This window comes from Paroedura picta, chromosome 14 (genome assembly GCF_049243985.1).
Source record: "Paroedura picta isolate Pp20150507F chromosome 14, Ppicta_v3.0, whole genome shotgun sequence".
NCBI lineage: Eukaryota > Metazoa > Chordata > Lepidosauria > Squamata > Gekkonidae > Paroedura > Paroedura picta.
In genome coordinates this window covers 8,555,018-8,571,653 of record NC_135382.1, presented here as the reverse complement: position 1 = coordinate 8,571,653, position 16,636 = coordinate 8,555,018, and the positions used below count along the sequence as shown (strand labels likewise).

The following is a 16,636-nucleotide window of genomic DNA, read 5'->3' as shown; positions in this document are numbered from 1 at the left end:
CAATAGAATGGGGAGGACCAGAGATCTTTTCAAGAAAATTGGAGATATGAAGAGAACGTTTCATGCAAAGATGGGTATGATAAGGGACCAAAATGGTAGGGACCTCACAGAAGCAGAAGAGATTAAGCAAAGGTGGCAAAATTATACAGAAGAACTATACAAGAGCGAGCTTAACATCCCTGATGACCACAGTGGGGTAGTTACTGACCTGGAGCCAGACATCCTGGAATGTGAAGTCAAATGGGCCTTAGGAAGTCTGAGCAACAATAAAGCTAGTGGTGGTGACAGCATTCCAGTTGAACTATTCAAAATCTTAAAGGACGATGCAGTAAAAGTGCTACACTCAATATGCCAGCAAATTTGGAAAACTCAGCAATGGCCACAGGATTGGAAAAGGTCAGTTTACATTCCAATCCCAAAGAAGGGCAATGCCAAAGAATGTTCAAACTACCGCACCATTGCACTCATTTCTCATGCTAGCAAAGTTATGCTCAAAATCCTACAAGCTAGGCTCCAGCAATATGTGGACCGAGAACTTCCAGAAGTACAGGCAGGATTTCGAAGAGGTAGAGGAACTAGAGATCAAATTGCCAACATACGCTGGATCATGGAAAAAGCTAGGGAGTTCCAGAAGAACATCTACTTCTGCTTCATTGACTATGCTAAAGCCTTTGATTGTATAGAGCACAACAAATTGTGGCAAGTTCTTAAAGAGATGGGAATACCAGAGCATCTTATTTGTCTCTTGAGAAATTTATATGCAGGTCAAGAAGCAACAGTGAGAACTGAACATGGAATCACGGATTGGTTCAAAATTGAGAAAGGAGTTCGGCAAGGCTGTATACTGTCGCCTTGCCTATTTAACTTGTATGCGGAGCATATCATGAGAAAGGCGGGATTAGAGGAGTCACAAATTGGGATCAAGATTGCAGGGAGAAATATCAACAACCTCAGATATGCAGATGATACCACTCTAATGGCAGAAAGTGAAGAGGAACTAAAGAGCCTGTTGATGCGGGTGAAGGAGGAGAGTGCAAAAGTTGGCTTGAAACTCAACATCAAGAAAACAAAGATCATGGCATCCGGCCCTCTCAATTCCTGGCAAATAGATGGGGAAGAAATGGAGATAGTGACAGATTTTATTTTCCTCGGCTCCAAGATCACTGCAGATGGGGACTGCAGCAAAGAAATTAAAAGACGCTTGCTCCTAGGGAGGAAAGCTATGGCAAATCTAGACAGCATCCTAAAAAGCAGAGACATCACCCTACCAACAAAAGTGCGTTTAGTCAAGGCTATGGTATTCCCAGTTGCAATGTATGGCTGCGAAAGTTGGACCATAAGGAAGGCCGAGCGTCAAAGAATTGAGGCTTTTGAACTCTGGTGCTGGAGAAGACTCTTGCGAGTCCCTTGGACTGCAAGGCGAACAAACCGGTCAGTCCTAGAGGAGATCAGCCCTGGCTGCTCTTTAGAAGGCCAGATCCTGAAGATGAAACTCAAATACTTTGGCCACCTCATGAGAAGGAAGGACTCCCTGGAGAAGAGCCTAATGCTGGGAGCGATCGAGGGCAAAAGAAGAAGGGGACGACAGAGAATGAGGTGGATGGATGGAGTCACTGAAGCAGTAAATCTTTCACAGACAGCCATTTTCATTTCTTGCATTTCTTTTTCTTTCGGTTTTAGTTGCTACCTCTTAGTTTTCTTTGCTACCTCTTAGTTTTCTTTCGGTTTTAGTTGCTACCTCTTGTACAATGTTGCAAACCTCCGTCCATAGTTCTTCAGGCACTCTGTTTATCAGATCTAATTCCTTAAATCTGTCACCTCTACTGTATATTCGTTGGGGATAAGATTTAGTTCATATCTGAGTGGCCTAGTGCTTTTCCCTACTTTCTTCAATTTAAGCCTAAATTTTGCAACAAGAAGCTGATGATCTGAACCACAATCAGCTCCTGGTCTTGTTTTTACTGACTGTATAGAATCTTTGGCTGCAGAGCACATAGTCAATCTGATTTCTGTGTTGACTGTCTGTTGATGTCCATGTGTAGAGTCATCTCTTGGGTTGTTTGAAAAGAGTGTTTGCTATGACCATTGTATTCTCTTGACAAAATTCTACCAGCCTGTGCCCTGCTTCATTTTGTACTCCAAAGCCAAACTTGCCTGTTATCCTGGTTATCTTTCGGCTTCCTACTTTAGCATTCCAATCCCCCATGATGAGAAGCACATCATTTTTTGGCGTTGCTTCTAGAAGGTGTTGTAGGGCTTCACATGTATCCGAAGAAGTCACAGCTTCATAGAACTGCTCAACTTCATCCTCTTCAGCAGCAGTGGTTGGGGCATAGACCTGGATTACTGTGATGTTGAATGGTTTGCCTTGGATTTGAAATGATGTTAAATGTTAACGAAAGTTAAATATCTAGCCAGTACCATTCTCCACATAGTTTAAATCCATTACTGCTGGTTCTCTCCTCTGCTGCCAACTGGAACCGTTCCTTGCCCTCCTCTAAGTGAGAACTTTTCAGATACTTAAAGAAAGCCATCCTGTCCCCTCTCCACCTCTTCTTCTCCTGGCTGAACATTTCGATGTCCCTCAGCCTTTCCTCGTAGGGTTTGGTCCCCTGGCTCTGGATCTCCTGGTAGCTCTCCTCTGAATGCTCTCACTTTTGTCCACGTCCTTTTTAAAGTGAAGCCTCCAGGTGGGGTCTGACCCATGCGGTGTATGGCAAGACTATGACATCTTGTGATTTTGATGTGCTGCCTCTGTTGACACAGCCCAAGACTGCATTTGTCTTCTTTATCACACACTTTACCATCACACTGTCTGCTCATATTTAGCTTACAGTCCACAAATACCCCAGGACCTTATTCGCACACACTGCCACCTAGATGCAATGAACTGTATTTGAACCTCAGGTTCAGCAAGATAATAAGGAACACAAATTATGAAGCCATTCCCCAGTTGCACACGGCTTCAAAAATACTATCCCACTGATGAGGCTGTGTCCCCTGCTCCAGCCATGCCCTTATAATTTCAAAGGGAAAAAAGAGGCGTTGAGAGGACTTGCCTTTTACCAGTGAAACTCCTAATAACAGCAGCAGCGTAGTGTTAGCTAAAAAGTGCATGGGGGCCCCCTCTGAACTGAGGTCCTGTGATCATACTATTCAGTTTTTTGAAGATGAATAGTGATCCAAGCTTCACCACATCTCTTTTGAGCCTTGGTTGTACATAACAATCTCTTTTTAAAAGCACAAATCTCTGTCCAAGGAGAACTGAGCAGAAGTGAATCAGTTGTTTGTGTAATGTCCCATTAAGTTACATTCAGCTTATGGCAAGCCTTTAGGATTGTCAAGGCCAGCAAGAAGCAGCGGTGGTTTGCCTTGGCTGCCTCTGCAAGGTTTTCCATGGTGGTCTCCAATCCAAGCTCTGACCTTGCTTAGTTTCTGAGACCTGACGAGATCAAGCTGTAGTATACTACTACGCATCTCTGCATTGTTCTTACACGTGCTCTGTACTCCACAGTTACATTAATTGTGCATGATGCTCCCACTGAAAAGAAAAGAAATCCAAATCAGTTAGATATTGCAGACTAGAATGACTCTTCTTTCACATAGAATGCATATGAATGTCTTCTGCTTCCTCGGTTACAGGCCATTTTGTGCATCCAGGCACTGGGTATTTGTTTGAACAATGTTGGGAACTTTGCACGGTGTTTGCATATGATCCATAGCTGGCTTTATTGTCCATCACCGTGGGCATCCGGCCGTTGCTCTTTTCACGCATCGGACAATGCTGTCCTAGAGCAAGGTTGCCTTTCCAGGCCATTACCTGCTGCAGCATCAATGTCGTTTCCATGTTGGGAGTAATACACTGTAGATCTGCAGAATCTCTGTGCCACAGTGTCATAGGTGCCAAGCACACATGTGGCATGATTCATACCCAGAGAGCTCGAAATCTAAGGGCAAGTGACGCAGAGCCCTCTACTGCTTGCCCACTACTTGACGTCTGTCAGCTGCAGCTTATTTTACAAGAGCTCTTATGAGGGTGCACAGTTAAGAAACGTTACTAAAATCCAGAGTGTTACTGCATCTCCCTTTCGTTCTGTTTGTGTTGACATTATGCTTGTGATTCAGGGAACAGGAAAAAACGACCAACCAAATGTGTCAGATGTGGATGAATCTCTTGTGCTTGATACGCTCGCTCGTTACAGGCAGTAAATCCTCACTTGCAGCCGGGTGTTTTGAATCCACTCTCTGTCATGGGTTATCAGACACGGTTCAAAGTGATCTCTGTCTCACCCCTCCCTAAGGAAGTGGAACGAGCAGAGACAGACCCGGTTCAGTCGTGAGTGGGAGAAAAGGATGCTGCCCTTCAGCTGCCACAGGATCAAAAGACATAAAGTCCTTCGTCTCTTTGTAGCTGATATTAATTCAGAACTATATTGTCCTTCGAACTTTACATCCTGTACAGATGTCACACCAGCGCCAATGTAAAATCCAATCCTCCTTTCCAGTTTACACCAATATCTGTACACCGCCCGTGGCGCGCGGGCGCCACGGACTAAATAAAACAGTAAGCCCTCCTGGGGCGGGATGTGTCCGGAGCGAAGCGCCTGCCGATTGGTCCCTCTGATTCCCAGCCCCAGCAACTGTGAGCTGTGCGCAGCACGGCTCGCAGTTGCTCCCGGCCTGAGGCGACGAGAGGGAGCCCTCGGCAGTCACGCGGAGCGCGGCTGCCGGGGGCTCCCTGCCCGGCGGCCTGAGGCGGCGAGAGGCGCAAAGCGCCTCTTGCCACGTTAGGCCGCCACCCAAGGGAACCCGCGGATGCCAGGAACTCCCATGCCTGCCGAACACGGAGCTGCGAGAGACCCGGCCAGAATCGAAGATGGCCGCCGAGGGCCCGCAGAGGAGCCGAGGATGCCCTGCCGCCGCCGCCCGCCCTCGACGACACCTCCGCTACACGCAGCTGGCGGGTGCTCTTTGCCCGGTGGCCTGACGCCACGTCAGGCCGCCGCCAAGGGAGTCCCTGTCAGCGGTGCGCAGGGCGGCTGGCGGGGGCTCCCTGCCCGGCGGTCTGACACGGTGAGAGGCGCGAAGCGCCTCCCGCCGCGTCAGACCACCGGGCAGGGAGTCCCCGCCAGCCGCCCTGCGCGCCGCTGACAGGGACTCCCGTGCCTGCTGAAAACGGAGCTTGGAGAGACCCGGCCAGAATCGAAGATGGCCGCCAAAGGCCCGCCGAGGAGCCAAGGATGCCCCGCCGCCCGCCCTCTCTAAGGTCAGCTTCCTTGCCGCGCGCTGCCCTGTCTCTCCCTATCCCCCACATTCTAGCGCCCATTGTATTTTGTTTACAATGGGCTCTTTTACTAGTAGAATCATAAAATCATAGAGTTGGAAGGGATTTCCTGGTTCATCCTGTTTGTTTGTTTGTTTGTTTGTTTGTTTGTTTCTGCGATGTATTTCCCGTCACTCCCTGAAGGCTTGTGGTGGGTTACAAGTGTCAGATAAAAACCCACAACATTCCCATTAAAACCCCTGACATAAAACCATAAAATACACAATATCAAACTATGCAATAAAAATACGACGGAAAAAAGTCCCCATCCCTAGCAATCCTCAGCAATACCTCTAGGGGGGAGGAGGGCACTGCAAGAGCTCAGAAGCCACCACTCCTATAGGGGGGCCATGATCTTCCTTGCACACCCAACCTCAACCATGGACCTGGTAGAAGAGCTAATCCAACCCCCTGCACTACGCAGGACACTCACAGTTCTATCACTCATCCTCTGTAACCTGACTTGTTCTCCAGACAAGTCACCCAAGGGTCTGCTGGGGCTGAGCTTGCCCCTGCTACTGGTCATAAATCATAGAATCATAGAATAATAGAGTTGGAAGGGACCTCCTGGGTCATGTAGTCCAACCCCCTGCACCATGCAGGACACTCACATCCCAATCGCTCATCTGCTGTAACCTGACACCCCCTTGCCCTCACAGAATCAGCCTATTTGTCAGATGGCTATCTAGCCTCGGTTTAAAAAATTCCAAAGATGGAGAACCCACCCAAGGAAGTCTGTTCCACTGAGAAACTGCTCTAACTGTCAGGAACTTCTTCCAGATGTTGAGATGGAATTTCTTTTGAATTAATTTCATCCCATTGGTTCTGGTCCATCCCTCCAGGGCAAGAGAGAACAACTCTGCTCCATCCTCGATATGGCAGCCTTTTAAATACTTGAAGATGGTTAACAAATCCCCTCTCAGTCATCTCCTCTCCAGGCTAAACAGACTAAGTTCCCCCAACCTTTCTTCATATGTCTTGGTCTCCAAACCCTCACCATCTTTGTTGCCCTCCTCTGGACATGCTCCAGTTTGTCAACATCCCTCTTCAACTGGGGTGCCCAAAACTGGTGCCAGACTTTGCTTCCCAGCCCCGGGCTTCTGCTGACCCTGGGCTTGGCTGAGCCATGGCTGGCAACCAACTCTCTTGAAGAGGCCTTGTCAGAACCATCCACCAGGCTAGAAGGCTGCTGGGCTATTCAGCCAGTAACTTCCTGCCTGTGTTAGAGAGAGTTTGCACCATGTCCCATTGATCCTAGATCCCTTCCTGACCCTTGGCATTCGGGGGCTTCACATGTTCTCTGTGTCTCATCTTCAGTTAAGTAAAAAAGAAAGTTACCGTTTGCCTTTGTATCCCATGGGAGATTTAATCCTAGATGACATTCAGCACTTCTGGCTTTATTTAGTCAATTTTCAGCGGGCTCCAAAGTGGCGTACATCTTTCTCCTCTCCTCTATTTTACCCTCACAACAACCCTGTGAGGTAGGCTGTATGTTAGGCTGAGAATGTGCATCTGGCCCAGGGTCACCTAGCAGGCTTCCACAGGAGAATGCGGATCTGAACCTTCAATCACCATATCGGATTCTTTGACACAGCAGGGCTGACAGCAGGTGTTTAGCAAATAAGTGCACAAGAATCCCCCTCCCCTCACTTGTAGTTTTCAGCCTCGAAGGGACTCGTGAATAAATGGCTGTATGGCCAGAACAAAGTTTGCAACAGTTATTCTCTGGTTGCTCATCGTGCTATTGGAGAGTTTGGGAAAGTCATGTGGTAGCCAACGTAATAGCTGCTTTATAAGCTGGCCACACCCTATGATTCATTGTCAGTCTGGCTGTGCAACCCCACATTGGGACCTAGCATGCATGCACGCTAGCCATGGAAGTCTTTCCTAGCTGTAGCCTCCAGGGGGTGCTACCGTTCTGACACGGTGCGCATGCGTGTGGCTTCCCGCTGAAACGCACACGTGACCTAGACGGAGCCCCCCCTCTGCCTTCAGTGTTCTGGCCTAGGCCTGCATCAGTGGTTCGGAACCGAGGGAAGAGGTGGCGCTCCATCTAGGTCACGTGTGCATTTCGGCAGGAAGTCACAGGCATGCGTACCGAGTCGGAATGGTAGCACCCCCTGGAGGCTAGAGCTAGGAAAGACTTCCGTGGCTAGCCTGTGCTGGTGCGCAGTCCCAACGTGTGTCTGCACACAAGACCTCAATGAACAATGGTTACAGGTAAGTGCAACCCCGTTATCTCTCAGAGTTTGGAATTTAGTAAAATCTCCTTTCCCCTTTTATGGCAAGGTTCTGAGTCAGGCTTTGAGACTTAACCTTAATGTCAGTTTAGGCCAGGCATTCTCAGCCAGCATTACTAGTAACTCCAGAGTTACTCCAGAACTCTGGAGGCTTCACTCCAATTGGGGCAATTTAATTTAAAAAATAATAACTGACCTAGTTCGGTGTCAGTAGGACAGAGTGGCTTTCTGCTAGTCTGTGTGGTCTGCAGTGGCCTTCTTGAATACACACACATTGGGAAAGGAAGGGGAGGGAAGAGCTGGATCGGCTGCACTCCCCCCATTGGCTCCCTCCATTTCCTCCCCCTCAGAATTTCTTCCTAGAGCCCGGCCAGCCGAAAAAGGCTGGAGGAAAACTGTTGCAAGCAAGAGAGGGCAGGCCAATGCCTCAGAGTCCACCCTCCGGCCATTTTCTCTGGGAAACTGATTTCTGTATCTGGAGATGAGCAGTAATTCCAGGGAATCCCCAAGTCCCACCTGGAGGCTGGCATCCCTAGCCAAGAGCTACTACACCTGGATCCAGTGCAAAAACTATGCACAACCTGCACAAGGATTCATTTATTCCCAGGTTCCCCCTTGCCTTGGCAGCCATTTGTGACCCTGGGAAAATATATTCTCAGGTCTTGCCAGGATTGCCAACCTCCTGGTGGTGTCTGGAGGTCTCCCCAAGTTACAAGAGAACTCCAAATCTCATTGATCATTTCTCCTGACGAGAATTGCTACTTTGCATGGTGGGCTTTTTGACGGCTATGAATGCTTCCTTGTTTTGCTCAGGCAAGGTACTGCACACTCAAAAAGGAACTTAACTTATTTAACAAGCATTTTATTTTATGAGTGATACCATGCATGCAGTAAACATGTGACTTCAAGGGGGTGACGGGGATGCATAGCCAGCTGACACCACTTCTGGTTGAAAAAGGCTGGTTTAGGTAGACTCAGCCCCCTTCAAGGATCGCTGCCTTGTTGTGGCAAGGGGGCTTGCGTAGTTCAGTGAAGCTATGAGCTATACCGTGCAGGGCCACCCAAGACGGACAGGTCATAGCTGAGAGCTCTGACAAAAGGTGATCCACTGGAGAAGGAAATGGCAAACCACTCCAGTATCTTTGCCATGAAAACTCTATGGACAGTTCCAATAGGCATAACGATATGACGCTGGAAGATGAGCCCCTCAGGTCGGAAGGTGTCCAATATGCTACTGGGGATGAGCAGACGGCTAGTACGAGTAGCGCCAGAATGAATGAAGCGGCTGGGCCAAAGCCGAAAGGACGCTCAGTTGTGGAAGTAACTGGTGGCGAAAAGACAGTCCGATGCTGTAAAGATTTTTATTCCATAGGAACCTGGAACGTCAGATCCATGAATCAAGGCAAGCTGGATGTGGTTAAACAAGAAATGAGAAGACTGAACATCGACAGTTTAGGAATCAGTGAACTAAAATGGACAGGAATGGGTGAATTTAATTCAGATGACCATCAGGTATACTACTGTGGACAAGAATCTCGCAGAAGAAATGGAGTAGCCTTCATAATCAATAAGAGAGTAGGAAAAGCAGTCTTGGGATACAATCCCCAAAATGACAGAATGATCTCAGTTCGAATCCAAGGCAAACCTTTCAACATCACAGTGATCCAGGTCTACGCCCCAACCACTGCTGCTGAAGAGGATGAAGTTGATCAGTTCTATGAAGCCCTACAACACCTTCTAGAAGCAACGCCCAAAAATGATGTGCTTATCATCATGGGGGATTGGAATGCTAAAGTAGGAAGCCAAAAGATAACCGGGATAACAGGCAAGTTTGGCCTTGGAGTACAAAATGAAGCAGGACACAGGCTGGTAGAATTTTGTCAAGAGAATACAATGGTCATAGCAAACACTCTTTTCCAGCAACCCAAGAGACGACTCTACACATGGACATCACCAGACGGTCAACACAGAAATCAGATTGACTATGTGCTCTGCAGCCAAAGATGGAAAAGTTCTATCCAGTCAATAAAAACAAGACCAGGAGCTGATTGTGGTTCAGATCATGAGCTTCTTGTTGCAAAATTTAGGCTTAAATTGAAGAAAGTAGGGAAAAGCACTAGGCCACTCAGGTATGAACTAAATCATATCCCCGACGAATACACAGTGGAGGTGACAAATAGATTTAAGGAATTAGATCTGATAGACAGAGTGCCTGAAGAACTATGGACGGAGGTTCGCAACATTGTACAAGAGGTAGCAACTAAAACCATCCCAAAGAAAAAGAAATGCAAGAAATCAAAATGGCTGTCTGAGGAAGCTTTACAAATAGCTAAGGAGAGAAGGGAAGTGAAAGGCAAGGGAGAAAGAGAAAGATACACCCAATTGAATGCAGAATTCCAGAGAAAAGCTAGAAGAGATAAGAATTCCTTCTTAAATGAACAGTGCAAACAAATAGAAGAAAACAATAGAATCGGGAGGACCAGAGATCTTTTCAAGAAAATTGGAGATATGAAGAGAACATTTCATGCAAAGATGGGTATGATAAGGGACCAAAATGGTAGGGACCTCACAGAAGCAGAAGAGATTAAACAAAGGTGGCAAAATTATACAGAAGAACTATACAAGAGCGAGCTTAACATCCCTGATGACCACAATGGGGTAGTTACTGACCTGGAGCCAGACATCCTGGAATGTGAAGTCAAATGGGCCTTAGGAAGTCTGAGCAACAATAAAGCTAGTGGTAGTGACAGCATTCCAGTTGAACTATTCAAAATCTTAAAGGACGATGCAGTAAAAGTGCTACACTCAATATGCCAGCAAATTTGGAAAACTCAACAATGGCCACAGGATTGGAAAAGGTCAGTTTACATTCCAATCCCAAAGAAGGGCAATGCCAAAGAATGTTCAAACTACCGCACCATTGCACTAATTTCTCATGCTAGCAAAGTTATGCTCAAAATCCTACAAGCTAGGCTCCAGCAATATGTGGACCGAGAACTTCCAGAAGTACAGGCAGGATTTCGAAGAGGCAGAGGAACTAGAGATCAAATTGCCAACATACGCTGGATCATGGAGAAAGCTAGGGAGTACCAGAAGAACGTCTACTTCTGCTTCATTGACTATGCTAAAGCCTTTGATTGTGTGGAGCACAACAAATTGTGGCAAGTTCTTAAAGAGATGGGAATACCAGAGCATCTTATTTGTCTCTTGAGAAATTTATATGCAGGTCAAGAAGCAACAGTGAGAACTGAACATGGAATCACTGACTGGTTCAAAATTGAGAAAGGAGTTCGGCAAGGCTGTATACTGTCGCCTTGCCTATTTAACTTGTATGCAGAGCACATCATGAGAAATGCGGGATTAGAGGAGTCACAAATTGGGATCAAGATTGCAGGGAGAAATATCAACAACCTCAGATATGCAGATGATACCACTCTAATGGCAGAAAGTGAAGAGGAACTAAAGAGCCTGTTGATGCGGGTGAAGGAGGAGAGTGCAAAAGTTGGCTTGAAACTCAACATCAAGAAAACAAAGATCATGGCATCCGGCCCTCTCAATTCCTGGCAAATAGAAGGGAAAGAAATGGAGATAGTGACAGATTTTATTTTCCTGGGCTCCAAGATCACTGCAGATGGGGACTGCAGCAAAGAAATTAAAAGACGCTTGCTCCTGGGGAGGAAAGCTATGGCAAATCTAGACAGCATCCTAAAAAGCAGAGACATCACCCTGCCAACAAAAGTGCGTTTAGTCAAGGCTATGGTCTTCCCAGTTGCAATGTATGGCTGCGAAAGTTGGACCATAAGGAAGGCCGAGCGTCAAAGAATTGAGGCTTTTGAACTCTGGTGCTGGAGAAGACTCTTGCGAGTCCCTTGGACTGCAAGGCGAACAAACCGGTCAGTCCTAGAGGAGATCAGCCCTGACTGCTCTTTAGAAGGCCAGATCCTGAAGATGAAACTCAAATATTTTGGCCACCTCATGAGAAGGAAGGACTCCCTGGAGAAGAGCCTAATGCTGGGAGCGATCGAGGGCAAAAGAAGAAGGGGACGACAGAGAATGAGGTGGCTGGATGGAGTCACTGAAGCAGTAGGTGCAAACTTAAATGGACTCCGGGGAATGGTAGAGGACAGGAAGGCCTGGAGGATCATTGTCCATGGGGTCGCGATGGGTCGGACACGACTTCGCACATAACAACAACAGGTAGACTCAGAATTACATATATCCTTATGTCGGCTTGATTTCTATGTGGCATGCTGGTGTTCTGTTTAATGATGTTTTATTTAATCAGATCTAGAGTGGGTTCATGGTTTTTAAATAAAAATTCGAATTATTAGATTGACTGTTTATTGGCTGGGAAATACTCTTTGAGCCCAGAACAAATAAATAAACAAACCCCAATATCCGCCTTAGAGGTTAACACCTGTGCCGTGCAAAGACTGGGCATTGTGGGCATTGTGATTATTTATTTTTGAATTTATATGCCACCCTTTCTCGAGGGCTCAGGGCGGGTCAGAATAGTTCATAGGATAAAACATTGATTAAAACATGTTACACATTTTAAACAATCAGTTTTGCATTTAAAACTATCAAAAGACTGACCACCTTCTCTCCAGTAAGCCGGAGGGGGGAGGTAAATTGCTTTGTCATTGCCTCCTGAAGGACCCGCAGACGTTTGTTGCTTGTGTAGGGAGCTTATTGGTGGCATTTGTAGGCCTCAGCCGTAGGCCTCGCGGAACAGCACTGTCTTGTAGGCCCTGTTTGCAGTCGCCAGGGCGTTGTTTTAAATGCTCCCCTTGACTTATGCCTCCTAGGAACATCTTGCTAACATCATTACCATCTCTGTAATCCGGGTACTTTTCACTCTGTGCTGATAGCTGTCAGATTCATGGTTTTAATTTTTAGATGTTCTTTATGGTTTTATTAATAACTAGGGGCAAAGCCCGTTGTCTCCAAGAATACAACGGGCGCTAGAGCTTGGCAGTGGGAAGAGGAAGGGGAGGAGTTGTCCAGTCTGTAAGGGCATGGGGTTGTCATGTGTGTTGTGTGGGAGGTTGTGGTGGCATGGTGGCAAATGAGGCCATGGGTGTGGAGATATGGGTGTCAAGAACCTGTGGTGTGGAATGTTCGTTGATTGTGGGAGAGGACTGACCTTTGGGAATTGTGGCATAGTGGTTACAGATGAGCTTTCCAGAGCCATGTCCTCAGATATGTGAAGGGAAAATCAGACTGGAGACTCTTCTTAGGGGAAGATTACATGGCAACCAATTCCCCCCAGTTCTGCGCCATTTCCCTTCTTGTGTGAATTAGGCCACAGACACCGAAATGCCCCTCTGCCCTAATACACATAGGGTAGTCACAGTACACAGGTGTCCACCCTGTTCCTTCTGTCTCCCATATTTTCACTGTTGGTAAAATGTTATGTGCCCACATGCTTCTTTCATGGTTGCTCCTTAGAAGAACGGATTTTTGTACCCTATTGCTTACTACCCAAAGGAGTCTCAAAGAGGTTTACAAACACCTTTTCCATTTGTCTCTCCACAATCGTCAACCTGTGAGGTGGTATGTAGGGTTCTGAGAGATCTGAGAGAACTGGGAATGGGCTGCAGTGACCCAGCAGGCCTCAGGTGTCTCAAAGCATTTTCCAATTGTCTTCCCCTTCTCTCCCCATAGCAGACTCCCCATGAGGGAGGTGGGGTAGCAAGCCTCACAGGGAAGCTGGCAACCCTAAGAGGAAGACTGACTGTGCACAGCAGTCTTGACCTTAGTAAGGTTTTTAATACTGTTTTTTTATTTGCCAGGCCAAGGTTATTTGCCAAGGTTATTTGGCTCATTTGAAGGCTGGACTCTGAGGCATTGTACCATTTTGAAGTCCCACCTCCAAACCTCCAGGAATATTTCCAACCCAGGGGTAGCCAACCTACAGGTGTGGCCTGGAGAGCTCCTGGAATTACAGCTCACCTGCAGAGTATAAAGATCAGCTCCCCAGGCAGAAAGGGCTACTTTGGACAGGGTTGTGGTAGAGAAGAAACATTTAAGGCTTCCCACACAGGTTGTTGTTGAATTGAAAGACTTGAGGCCTACTGCACAGGGTTGTTGTGCAGATGAAACAGGAGACAAAAGAGCCAGCTTCCTCTGCAGAATAACGCTGTGCAGTGACCTCAAATCCGCAGAGAGTTGCAAAGAAGAAAGACACAGGGCTTGGCTGTGTCTAGCCCCCAGCCAGAGCAGTATTTTAAGTGAGAAGGGGCTTTTCTGTGGCCTCCCTGTCAGGCAACTGTTTGGCAGAAGGGGAAAGTCCCCCCTCTCAAAAGGAAGGCCCTCAGGCTCCCTGCCTTGATCTCGGAAATGCCTCCCTCCCCTCAGTCAGGGCCTGTCAGAGGCTCCTTCGCAGCAGGCCTGAAGGGGGGGGGAGGGGAGCACTCTGCAGCCTCCTGCCAGCTCTGTCAGGGTTCGGAGGCAATTGGCAGTTGGACTTGACAGTTAGGACAGCCTTGGGGCAAAAAGGGCTGGCGCAGCCTCTGTTCTCATCCCCCTTGGCAGCCCTACTAACCTCCTCTCCCTTTGGTGGTCAGGAGCAGACTGGCAGCCAGACTGGGCTGGGTGAATGGAATTTTGGTCTGTCCTGGTGAGGGGCCAATAGGAAGGCACTTTGCGCACCTCCCCATTGGCTGCTTGGCCCTGGATGGACACTCGGAGGGCCCAATCAGGAGCCGCTTCGCGGCTCCTGATTTGGCCCTCTGAGTTTTTATCCTGGACAGGGCCCGTCCTAACTCCTCCCCAGGTGGCCTTACTCTTTTATTTAATAGGACCCTGTCCTATTTAAAGATTGTCATTTTTACCTGCTATGCCTCCTGCTGCGAGGCACACAGAGAGACATGCAGCAAGAGGGAGAGAAAGTGATACAGAGAGAGATCTGCACCTTCCGGTATCCCCTGGGTCCTAGCGCTTGTTGAATTCCTGCTTGCAATGGGCTTTCTTGCTAGTAAATAAATAGGTTTTAAGCTCCATGTCTGTAGGAATGCCACCTTAGAGGTGAACCCTAGCAGCCTCCACAACAGCATGGGATTAGAAATTGGACTCCAGGGCCTAGTCCAAAACCCAGACCATAGTACCATGGCTAGTTTTCTAGTGCGCCTTCCCATGTCAGGTAGTGAGAGATCAATCCGGGGGCCCTGATTCTGTAAACAGCTGCACCAATAGAGCTACACCTCACTGCCTGGGGGCTTGAGGGCCAAATTCCACCCATCTGCTGCTTGAGCTGTGTTGGGAAAGCTGCACCATGCAGAAGGTTCCTGTACAGTCTTGTAAAGTCCAGAGGGACTTTCTGGGCTGGGTCTCTTGCTTCAGTTTCGGGGCAGTCTGGGGGAGGTTGGGTGATGTCAGTGGCCAGTGAGGGAGGGTGGGCCACCTGCTGTGGAAGAAGAGTCAGTCCCACTGCAGTCCCTGCAAGTCATTCCTTTGGTTCTGGACGTTCTACAAAGGGGTCTCTTTGCTTGCTAACTGGAATATCCTGTACAGCAGGCCATTGGTCTGCACTGCACTGAATACTTGCACTTCCCGTCTACAATGGGGGTGTTTCTTCAAAATCACCCCAAATCTGTTTTAATACTGATATGACACATAAGCATCTCAGGCTTGGGCCCTCAAAGCAGCTTACAATCGCCTTCCCTTATTCTCCCCACAACAGCCCCCTGTTGTGAAGCTGAGAGAGCTCTGACAGAAATGCTCTGTGAGAACAGCTCTAATAGGATTTTGACTAGCCCAGGGTCCCCCAGCTGGCTGCATGTGGAGGAGTGAGAAAATGAAAACAGTCCTGGAACGGCATGACCCTTTCCTATGAGGCTGTGATGGACTCTTGTTTGATAAAGCCCCCCCCACGCCTCTGGTACAAGACCTCCTCAGCAGCTGACAGCGGTGGCGTTGCACCAGCACCCAGCTCCCCAAAGCGCGTATGGTGCAGCCCAGCGGAGTGCTCCAAGGCCCTTCCAGGGAATGTGGCGCACAGATGCCTCCCTTCATTAGCGTTCCCAGCCTTTGGAGAATCGGGAGGGGAGGGGGAGCTTAGCAGATCGCCTCTGGCGAAAGGCAGAAAGCAATAAATTCCAGTTTGGCTTTTGCCTCTTGCTGGTGTGGGGTTTTGCCCATCTGTGTGCAGTTGAGAGTTTCCCTGGGCTGAATGTCTCTCTCTGGAGGCTGCCCTGAAAGCCAAGCTTTCCCCTTGTGGGTTAGAGGACAAGAAGCAGTCTTTGCTTCCCTGGATGCTCCTGGCATTCCAAATGCTCTTCAGGGTGTCTCTCCCCCCCCCCCAATGTGTTGCTTCCAGGAGGAAGACCACTCTTCGATGCAAGACCTTGTCCGGCAGGTGGTGGATGGCGAGCTGGCTCTGCTCGAGAGACCAAAGACGTACCTCAAGCGATTCTACAAGCAAACCGTCTACAAAGATTTGCTAGAGAAAAGCATCCTTGGCTATCTGAACTATAACAATTACCACCTGCCAATGTTTGCCTGGCCTGGGATTGTTTAGCCGGGCAGCCAAATGCAGCTCCCGGTTTGCTCCTTGCATAGTTTGCAAAGTTTGACTAATTTTTGTCTTTATTATTGTAATAAGTCCATTTCGAAGATAATTTTCACAGCTGTCGAAGGAAAGAGATGGGATCTTTATTTCCACAGCCCAGCAGGTGGAGCAGAGCGCTGGCTTGATCATCATTCGGCAAGACGCAGTTCGAAAGAAAGAACCAGGCCATGCCCATTAAGCAGTGGGCAGGCAGATTCCTACAGATTGCAAAATGTTCTCGAAAGGAATCATTAAAGCCATCTTTGTGCTGTGGGCCGCATTCCCTCTGATTGATCTGGCCTGCCCCTTTCGGTGCCGTTCCAGAGAGGCGGCAGAGAGGCTTGTGAGCCCTGCTGTGGCCGTGGGGGCTCTCCCCCACCAGAGACTCCCTCCCAGGTCAAAACCTGACAGATGGCTGCTGAGATTTGCATATTGCATTTTAGCTTTTTAAATTGTTCATTCCAAATGCGAACTTTGAATCTTTCTGTCTTCCTGGACAGAAGGTACATTGTACTGGGGGAG

General features: G+C 48.1%; 1 protein-coding gene across 4 annotated transcripts in view; it reads left to right on the top strand.

The window, feature by feature from the left end:
• CFAP61 (cilia and flagella associated protein 61) overlaps positions 1-16,388 on the top strand; it is a 177,596-nt gene extending 161,208 nt beyond the window's left edge. For 3 of the 4 annotated variants that reach the window (XM_077310336.1, XM_077310337.1, XM_077310338.1), the window contains one exon: positions 15,884-16,388. In XM_077310336.1, coding sequence (XP_077166451.1) covers positions 15,884-16,084 — 201 coding nt within the window. In that variant the 3' untranslated portion in view covers positions 16,085-16,388. The remainder of the gene's footprint in view (positions 1-15,883) is intronic. The other variant, XM_077310339.1, reaches the window with a different exon arrangement.
• The last annotated feature ends 248 nt before the right edge of the window (positions 16,389-16,636 follow it).